General features: G+C 38.0%; 1 protein-coding gene across 1 annotated transcript in view; it reads right to left on the reverse strand.

Annotated features, from left to right (window-relative positions):
• Positions 1-225: 225 nt before the first annotated feature.
• Positions 226-11393, reverse strand: part of LOC117444344 (attractin-like protein 1) — a gene marked incomplete at its 3' end in the record, with an annotated part of 71160 nt that continues 59992 nt past the window's right edge. The window contains exons 6-8 of the mRNA XM_034079986.1: positions 3324-3498; positions 604-691; positions 226-472 (exon numbers count right to left, since the gene is read on the reverse strand). Coding sequence (XP_033935877.1) covers positions 226-472; positions 604-691; positions 3324-3498 — 510 coding nt within the window. The remainder of the gene's footprint in view (positions 473-603; positions 692-3323; positions 3499-11393) is intronic.

Consider the following 11393-nt stretch of genomic DNA (forward strand, 5'->3'; position numbering starts at 1 on the left):
AGTCAAACCTGATCTCACAATGAAATATTATGATAACGCATTATTTTACGTCCATGTAAGGAATATGAAACATGTTACAATACCACACACCTTTAAAACACCGCTACTGTCTTCATTATTTCCCACAGTGTATTTATTACTTTTAATCTTCATTACCGAGTGTTTAGGATCAATCACTCCACAAAGAGAAATCCCTGACAGCTGATTGGTCGGTGCTTCACTTACGGATGTTGTACTCCTGCACCTTGTTGACGTAGCTGTAGACGGACGAGTATCCGAAGAAGACGAGCATCACCTGTTCTCCGTCTCTCAGCTCCACCAGGTGAGCGCTGTGGCCTTCCACCCCGAAGGGAGGGGGCGGGGCCGGTTTCCGTGGCGACCAGGTACGCCTCGGGATGTTAAAAACCCAAAGCTCGTCCGTCACGTTCGCCGACTTCGACTCCAGCTTCCCGCCAAACATGTAGATGTCATCCTAAGAAACAAGGGGGGGGGGGTTCGGTCATTTCAAAAGTAGATCTTGTGTGTGTGTGTGTGTGTGTGTGTGTGTGTGTGTGTGTGTGTGTGTGTGTGTGTGTGTGTGTGTGTGTGTGTGTGTGTGTGTACCTGGTGAAGAACCAGAGAGTGACCGTATCTGTAGAGAGGACCGCTGCTGACGGGAACCACGTCCCACGTACTGCTCTCTAAATTATAACTGGACACAGAAAAGAGAAACACTGTAAGACTAACACCTGAACATCAGCAGGAGAGGACTCTTTAAAGTAGAGACACTACATACTGATATACACCTGAACATCAGCAGGAGAGGACTCTTAAAGTAGAGACACTACATACTGATATACACCTGAACATCAGCAGGAGAGGACTCTTTAAAGTAGAGACACTACATACTGATATCACCTGAACATCAGCAGGAGAGGACTCTTTAAAAGTAGAGACACTACATACTGATATACACCTGAACATCAGCAGGAGAGGACTCTTTAAAGTAGAGACACTACATACTGATATACACCTGAACATCAGCAGGAAGAGGACTCTTAAAGTAGAGACACTACATACTGATATACACCTGAACATCAGCAGGAGAGGACTCTTTAAAGTAGAGACACTACATACTGATATACCACCTGAACATCAGCAGGAGAGGAACTCTTTAAAGTAGAGACACTACGTACTGATATACACCTGAACATCAGCAGGAGAGGACTCTTTAAAGTAGAGACACTACATACTGATATACACCTGAACATCAGCAGGAGAGGACTCTTTAAAGTAGAGGCACTACATACTGATATACACTGAACATCAGCAGGAGAGGACTCTTTAAAGTAGAGACACTACATACTGATATACACCTGAACATCAGCAGGAGAGGACCTTAAAGTAGAGACACTACATACTGATATACACCTGAACATCAGCAGGAGAGGACTCTTTAAAGTAGAGACACTACGTACTGGATATACACCTGAACATCAGCAGGAGAGGACTCTTTAAAGTAGAGACACTACATACTGATATCCACCTGAACATCAGCAGGAGAGGACTCTTTAAAGTAGAGACACTACATACTGATATACACCTGAACATCAGCAGGAGAGGACTCTTTAAGTAGAGGACCACTACATACTGATATACACCTGAACTTCAGCAGGAGAGGACTCTTTAAAGTAGAGACACTACATACTGATATACACCTGAACTTCAGCAGGAGAGGACTCTTTAAAGTAGAGACACTACATACTGATATACACCTGAACTTCAGCAGGAGAGGACTCTTAAAGTAGAGACACTACATACTGATATACACCTGAACATCAGCAGGAGAGGACTCTTAAAGTAGAGACACTACATACTGATATACACCTGAACATCAGCAGGAGAGGACTCTTTAAGTAGAGACACTACATACTGATATACACCTGAACATCAGCAGGAGAGGACTCTTTAAAGTAGAGACACTACGTACTGATATACACCTGAACATCAGCAGGAGAGGACTCTTTAAAGTAGAGACACTACATACTGATATCCACCTGAACATCAGCAGGAGAGGACTCTTTAAAGTAGAGACACTACATACTGATATACACCTGAACATCAGCAGGAGAGGACTCTTTAAAGTAGAGACACTACATACTGATATACACCAGAACATCAGCAGAAGAGGACTCTTTAAAGTAGAGACACTACATACTGATATACACCTGAACATCAGCAGGAGAGGACTCTTTAAAGTAGAGACACTACATACTGATATACACCTGAACATCAGCAGGAGAGAACTCTTTAAAGTAGAGACACTACGTATTGATATACACCTGAACATCAGCAGGAGAGGACTCTTTAAAGTAGAGACACTACGTACTGATATACACCTGAACATCAGCAGGAGAGGACTCTTTAAAGTAGAGACACTACATACTGATATCCACCATGAACATCAGCAGCCGAGAGGACTCTTTTAAAGTAAAGACACTACGTAATGATATACACCTGAACATCAGCAGGAGAGGACTCTTTAAAGTAGAGACACTACATACTGATATACACCTGAACATCAGCAGGAGAGGACTCTTTAAAGTAGAGACACTACATACTGATATACACCTGAACATCAGCAGGAGAGACGCTTTAAGTAGAGACACTACATACTGATATACACTGAAACATCAGCAGGAGAGGACTCTTTAAAGTAGAGACACTACATACTGATATACACCTGAACATCAGCAGGAGAGGACTCTTATAACGTAGAGACACTACATCCTGATATTACCACCCTGAACATCAGCAGAGAGGACTCTTTAACGTAAGACACTACATACTGATATACCACCTGAACATAGCATGGAGAGGACTCTTTAAAGTAGAGACACTACATACTGATATACACCTGAACATCAGCGGAGAGGACTCTTTAAAGTAGAGACACTACATACTGATATACACCTGAACATCAGCAGGAGAGGACTCTTTAAAGTAGAGACACTAAATACTGATATACACCTGAACATCAGCATGGAGAGGACTCTTTAAAGTAGAGACACTACATACTGATATACACCTGAGCATCAGCATGGAGACATGTAGAGACACTACATACTGATATACACCTGAACATCAGCAGGAGAGGACTCTTTAAAGTAGAGACACTACATACTGATATACACCTGAACATCAGCTGGAGAGGACTCTTTAAAGTAGAGACACTACATACTGATATACACCTGAACATCAGCTGGAGAGGACTCTTTAAAGTAGAGACACTACATACTGATATGCACCTGAACATCAGCTGGAGAGGACTCTTTAAAGCTTACTTGAGCACCATGTGGTAGTTGGAGTAGTTGAAGGAGTATCCTCCCACCACCCACATCAGTCCTGAGTGAACCAGAGCTTGATGAGAGGCTCGACCCAAAGACTGAGCTGAGGGTTTGACGCTGGGCATTACCCAGAATGCCTCAGTGGAGGGAACGGACAGAGAGCAATCTGGACCTGAGAGAAAGAGACAATCAGTCAATTATATATTATTCTATAACACATAGGTTTGAGCAAGCTCTCTGATTGGTCAATAGACGTGTTTGATTCCACGATCAAACAGCGATCAAATAGAACGTGCCTAATCACAAAGTATCCAGTGGCCTACACACGCCTACCGGAACTACTTCCATGAGCCTACATCGTGTGGTTTCCATAGCGACGTTTAGCGACACACAGTTATACGTCTCTCGTTGGAAATCGGTAGCTACAAAATGTCAGATTTTAAAGTTAATTTTGATTTGTTGGGGGCCCTCAGTATTGGTGGTTGGACACAGACCACAAAACCAACGAAAGATTTGCGGCTGTTTCATCTGACGAGTTGAGTGCGTTGGAAAAAAGAATTGCACTTTTAATGGCGGCATGAACATCCACCTTCATTCTGAACCCAACATGTTTCGGCGCCATGGACAGCCTGATTTGATTCGTTCCGCTAATCCCACACAGTGATTACTCAGATATTTAAATAGCCTAATTCAAGAATTGTTTTCAATAAATTGTTTTCAATAAATTGGTTAATAATATATTATTACTATAATTATATCAATAACTGTAAGCGGGGTAGCAGGAGTGTTCGATTGATCGGCTATCGTTACCATGGGAACTACTTTCTGACGGAGATTAACTCAAGCAGAAAGCGTAGGTTTGGGAGCAAATTAGCCCACATTATGAAGTTATTTTACAATATTGTTGATTACAATGATAGTTTGTGTAATAGAATCGCAATCATACACGAGAGGCCGTTCTTGAACGTCATTATTGGTACGACAGTCCTGCGGCAGGACTGTCGTACCAATAATGACGTTCAAGAACGGCCTCTCGTGTATGATTGCTTAAATCTAAACACCTGAACTTTTGAAAGAACATCCATAACATTCATCTGTTTGCAACTTACACATTAATTATCTAATATATCATTTTCCAATTACTTGTATACAGTATAGACTCTCCTTGCACTATTTCTATCCTATTTTCTTTGTATTTAATTGCACTATTTATCTGTTGTATTGTGTTGCTCTGTTGGAGGAGCCTGTGACCTCAGATGTTCATTGACATATCTAATCTAATGCACAAATGACAACAACAGCCTTGAATCTTGAATTAATTGCACTATAAACACCGAAGCAGATTCCTTTCCTGCGTATTTGCAAACGTGGCAATAAAACCTGATTCGGATTATTTTTCTGATTCTGCCAAGTTGGACGATCTCAAAGCAGAGTCACATGTTTTCCACACAATGTTTTCATGATAAAGATGATCAGAAGACATCATCAGCAGAGCAGGGGCGGTTCTAGGGGGGGGGGGGCAGTGCCCCCCTAACACTGACCTCTGACCCCCTGTGGCCCCCCTAACAATGAAACGTTTTTTTTGTTTTTTTTAAATGTATATTTTCTGGTACTCGGTTTGCCAAAAATCGCAGGATTTTGTTGCTGTAATGTGAGATTGTGCAGACACCCTTATGTAAAGTAGAGATGTAACTGTTCATTGCCTTTATTTTTATATAAATATGGTGTTAGTGCAAACATTGCACTATAACTATAAGATCTATCTGAAATAAATAAGTGTACTGAAACAAATACCAATAACTGGATTGCATTGTTTTCTTATGCGCAATTACTTCATACTGTCTAGTTCTCTTTTTCATCCTGCATTTACTGTGCCCCCCTCAGAAAATAACTGGCCCCCCAGTGGCCCCCCCAGTCAAATTGGTCTAGAACCGCCACTGCAGCAGAGCGACAAATACGCCTCTCTATAAGGAGGCAAAGAGGCTCAAATCATCTGGGTTTCTCATGGGGAATGTTGGGCTGGTTAATGATGCAGTCAGTTAGAAATGAGAAACACTATAGAACTGTATTCAAATACATGTTTCAGAGGGAAAGTGGCTCAAATGTTTCTACTTGTGTTTGCACCATACATCCAGCAGGGGGCAGTGTTGTATCATCATCTAACATCCCTCCTTCCTGAATGTAATAATAGTAATAAAGAATAACATTGGTGAGGTTTTCAAAGCAATTACACATCGATTGTTGCATTGATTTGAAATATCACTGAAGTTACAATATGAGTGTGTGTTTGGCACCAAGTCTCTGATCTATGGTCCAAAAGAATACAACTGAGGTAATTGGCAGCATCTGCATTGCGTTCATTGTGTATTTGAATGGCAGACATTCTCAGATTTGATCGTTTTGCAGGAAGAAGTAAAGTATTGTAGTATCAGATATTATGACCCAGTGGATCGTAAAGCTGCTGCGAGAGCACACTGTTTACAAATACAACATAAAGGGAAATAATAAAGCTGTGGTTGTTGTGAGCCAAGGGGCCAGATTTATATTATTTAATGTAATAAAATAATATTGGATCAGGGAAAATGATGTGGAGCATAAACAGGGAAGCAGCTGCTGCTTTAATATCTTCTCTTGTACTTCCCTTCGCATTTTAATAATGGAAATACATTATTTATACTTCTTTTATTAATAAATAAAATCTTTCGACTCCACTTCGAGCGATATATAATTACTAACAAAGCACTTATATACTAATAAAGGACTGGCTTATCTACAGCCAGTTGAGTAGCACTTGAAATGCTTGGCTCTGAAACCTGATGTACTTTATGATTCTGTTTTCTTCAAGGTTGTGTCTTCCTGGTCGATTGCACTTATTGTAAGTCGTCAGCTAAATGCAATGTAATAATAAATATAACAGCACTGGTCTTATTCGTAGTCATTTCCCGAAGGTGCAACACAACAGACGGAATATATTTAGCATATATTTGGTGATTTGCAGCCGAAACGACATCCCTAACCATCTTCAAACTTAATTCATTTTAAATTGTTTTACATCTAGACAGGTACAGGTTCCAGCGGTTCCCAACGTGTGGGCCGCGGCCCCCTAGTGGTCCACGAAGGCATTGCAAGTGGGTCGCCAAATAATTTGCAAAACATCGAAACGTTTCATTATTATGATTTTTATTTTAACCTCTTTTCCTTTTACTTTCTTGATCCTCCTTAGCAACGGTCATTACAGTCCTAGACAGCGGTCTGTACTACTGGATTAACAACGAGTCATATGTTCTGAATTGACCAATCAGAATCGAGTATTCAACTAAACCTTGTAATACAAATGTCTGTTTGTTACTGATAGCCAGCTCCCTTTCTAATTAAAATAAAAAGTAATCTGAGAACTTTATTTAGCCTCCGTATTGTTTATGGTTGAATGTGGGCCGCGAAAAACATTTAGATTCAGAAGTGGGCCTGGGATGAAAAAGGTTGGGAACCGCTGCCTTAGAGCATAAGGAGAGTTCGATTTAAGACTTTTAAATACTTCCTCATGACATGAGAGCAATGAAATGTACACATGCAAATGTTTCTGCACCTTGCCAACATTAGTTAGAAGACAGTATTAGCTCTGAGAAAGAACACTAAATATCATTTTTATTATTATATGTTTTCTTTTTAATGTTTTTATTACATATTCATATTCTTATTTTGTTCAGAGGTGGGAAATAGTGGAGTACAAATACTTCGTTACTTTACTTAAGTACATGTTTCTGGTATCAGTACTTTACTCCACTACTTGTTTTTCTGACGACTTTTTACTTTCTACTTCTTACATGTTGAACTCAAATACCTGTACTTTCTACTTCTCTCATGTTGAACTCAAATACCTGTACTTTCTACTTCTTACATGTTGAACTCAAATACCTGTACTTTCTACTTCTTACATGTTGAACACAAATACCTGTACTTTCTACTTCTTACATGTTGAACTCAAATACCTGTACTTTCTACTTCTTACATGTTGAACACAAATATCTGTACTTTCTACTTCTCACATGTTGAACTCAAATACCTGTACTTTCTACTTCTTACATGTTGAACTCAAATACCTGTACTTTCTACTTCTTACATGTTGAACACAAATACCTGTACTTTCTACTTCTTACATGTTGAACCCAAATACCTGTACTTTCTACTTCTCACATGTTGAACTCAAATACCTGTACTTTCTACTTCTCTCATGTTGAACTCAAATACCTGTACTTTCTACTTCTCTCATGTTGAACTCAAATACCTGTACTTTCTACTTCTTACATGTTGAACTCAAATACCTGTACTTTCTACTTCTTACATGTTGAACTCAAATACCTGTACTTTCTACTTCTTACATGTTGAACTCAAATACCTGTACTTTCTACTTCTTACATGTTGAACACAAATACCTGTACTTTCTACTTCTTACATGTTGAACCCAAATACCTGTACTTTCTACTTCTCACATGTTGAACTCAAATACCTGTACTTTCTACTTCTCAGATGTTGAACTCAAATACCTGTACTTTCTACTTCTCACATGTTGAACTCAATACCTGTACTTTCTAGTTCTCTCATGTTGAACTCAAATACCTGTACTTTTCTACTTCTCTCATGTTGAACTCAAATACCTGTACTTTCTACTTCTTACATGTTGAACTCAAATACCTGTACTTTCTACTTCTTACATGTTGAACACAAATATCTGTACTTTCTACTTCTCACATGTTGAACTCAAATACCTGTACTTTCTACTTCTTACATGTTGAACACAAATACCTGTACTTTCTACTTCTTACATGTTGAACCCAAATACCTGTACTTTCTACTTCTCACATGTTGAACTCAAATACCTGTACTTTCTACTTCTCAGATGTTGAACTCAAATACCTGTACTTTCTACTTCTCACATGTTGAACTCAAATACCTGTACTTTCTAGTTCTCTCATGTTGAACTCAAATACCTGTACTTTCTACTTCTCTCATGTTGAACTCAAATACCTGTACTTTCTACTTCTTACATGTTGAACTCAAATACCTGTACTTTCTACTTCTTACATGTTGAACACAAATACCTGTACTTTCTACTTCTTACATGTTGAACCCAAATACCTGTACTTTCTACTTCTCACATGTTGAACTCAAATACCTGTACTTTCTACTTCTCTCATGTTGAACTCAAATACCTGTACTTTCTACTCTCTCATGTTGAACTCAAATACCTGTACTTTCTACTTCTTACATGTTGAACTCAAATACCTGTACTTTCTACTTCTTACATGTTGAACACAAATATCTGTACTTTCTACTTCTCACATGTTGAACTCAAATACCTGTACTTTCTACTTCTTACATGTTGAACTCAAATACCTGTACTTTCTACTTCTTACATGTTGAACACAAATACCTGTACTTTCTACTTCTTACATGTTGAACCCAAATACCTGTACTTTCTACTTCTCACATGTTGAACTCAAATACCTGTACTTTCTACTTCTCACATGTTGAACTCAAATACCTGTACTTTCTACTTCTCACATGTTGAACTCAAATACCTGTACTTTCTAGTTCTCTCATGTTGAACTCAAATACCTGTACTTTCTACTTCTCTCATGTTGAACTCAAATACCTGTACTTTCTACTTCTCACATGTTGAACTCAAATACCTGTACTTTCTAGTTCTCTCATGTTGAACTCAAATACCTGTACTTTCTACTTCTCTCATGTTGAACTCAAATACCTGTACTTTCTACTTCTTACATGTTGAACTCAAATACCTGTACTTTCTACTTCTTACATGTTGAACACAAATATCTGTACTTTCTACTTCTCACATGTTGAACTCAAATACCTGTACTTTCTACTTCTTACATGTTGAACACAAATACCTGTACTTTCTACTTCTTACATGTTGAACCAAATACCTGTACTTTCTACTTCTCACATGTTGAACTCAAATACCTGTACTTTCTACTTCTCAGATGTTGAACTCAAATACCTGTACTTTCTACTTCTCACATGTTGAACTCAAATACCTGTACTTTCTAGTTCTCTCATGTTGAACTCAAATACCTGTACTTTCTACTTCTCTCATGTTGAACTCAAATACCTGTACTTTCTACTTCTACATGTTGAACTCAAATACCTGTACTTTCTACTTCTTACATGTTGAACACAAATACCTGTACTTTCTACTTCTTACATGTTGAACCCAAATACCTGTACTTTCTACTTCTCACATGTTGAACTCAAATACCTGTACTTTCTACTTCTCTCATGTTGAACTCAAATACCTGTACTTTCTACTTCTCTCATGTTGAACTCAAATACCTGTACTTTCTACTTCTTACATGTTGAACTCAAATACCTGTACTTTCTACTTCTTACATGTTGAACACAAATATCTGTACTTTCTACTTCTCACATGTTGAACTCAAATACCTGTACTTTCTACTTCTTACATGTTGAACTCAAATACCTGTACTTTCTACTTCTTACATGTTGAACACAAATACCTGTACTTTCTACTTCTTACATGTTGAACCCAAATACCTGTACTTTCTACTTCTCACATGTTGAACTCAAATACCTGTACTTTCTACTTCTCACATGTTGAACTCAAATACCTGTACTTTCTACTTCTCACATGTTGAACTCAAATACCTGTACTTTCTAGTTCTCTCATGTTGAACTCAAATACCTGTACTTTCTACTTCTCTCATGTTGAACTCAAATACCTGTACTTTCTACTTCTCACATGTTGAACTCAAATACCTGTACTTTCTACTTCTCTTATGTTGAACTCAAATACCTGTACTTTTTACTTCTTACATGTTGAACTCAAATACCTGTACTTTCTACTTCTCACATGTTGAACTCAAATACCTGTACTTTCTACTTCTTACATGTTGAACTCAAATACCTGTACTTTCTACTTCTCTCATGTTGAACCCAAATACCTGTACTTTCTACTTCTCACATGTTGAACACAAATACCTGTACTTTCTACTTCTCTCATGTTGAACACAAATACCTGTACTTTCTACTTATCTCATGTTGAACATAAATACCTGTACTTTCTACTTCTCTCATGTTGAACACAAATACCTGTACTTTCTACTTCTCACATGTTGAACTCAAATACCTGTACTTTCTAGTTCTCTCATGTTGAACTCAAATACCTGTACTTTCTACTTCTCTCATGTTGAACTCAAATACCTGTACTTTCTACTTCTCACATGTTGAACTCAAATACCTGTACTTTCTACTTCTCTTATGTTGAACTCAAATACCTGTACTTTTTACTTCTTACATGTTGAACTCAAATACCTGTACTTTCTACTTCTCACATGTTGAACTCAAATACCTGTACTTTCTACTTCTTACATGTTGAACTCAAATACCTGTACTTTCTACTTCTCTCATGTTGAACCCAAATACCTGTACTTTCTACTTCTCACATGTTGAACACAAATACCTGTACTTTCTACTTCTCTCATGTTGAACCCAAATACCTGTACTTTCTACTTCTCACATGTTGAACATAAATACCTGTACTTTCTACTTCTCTCATGTTGAACACAAATACCTGTACTTTCTACTTCTCTCATGTTGAACTCAAATACCTGTACTTTCTACTTCTTACATGTTGAACTCAAATACCTGTACTTTCTACTTCTTACATGTTGAACACAAATACCTGTACTTTCTACTTCTCACATGTTGAACTCAAATACCTGTACTTTCTACTTCTTACATGTTGAACTCAAATACCTGTACTTTCTACTTCTTACATGTTGAACTCAAATACCTGTACTTTCTACTTCTCACATGTTGAACTCAAATACCTGTACTTTCTACTTCTCACATGTTGAACTCAAATACCTGTACTTTCTACTTCTCACATGTTGAACTCAAATACCTGTACTTTCTACTTCTCTCATGTTGAACTCAAATACCTGTACTTTCTACTTCTCTCATGTTGAACTCAAATACCTGTACTTTCTACTTCTCTCATGTTGAACTCAAATACCTGTACTTTCT

The sequence above is a fragment of the Pseudochaenichthys georgianus genome, unplaced genomic scaffold, assembly GCF_902827115.2.
Source record: "Pseudochaenichthys georgianus unplaced genomic scaffold, fPseGeo1.2 scaffold_798_arrow_ctg1, whole genome shotgun sequence".
Taxonomy (NCBI): domain Eukaryota; kingdom Metazoa; phylum Chordata; class Actinopteri; order Perciformes; family Channichthyidae; genus Pseudochaenichthys; species Pseudochaenichthys georgianus.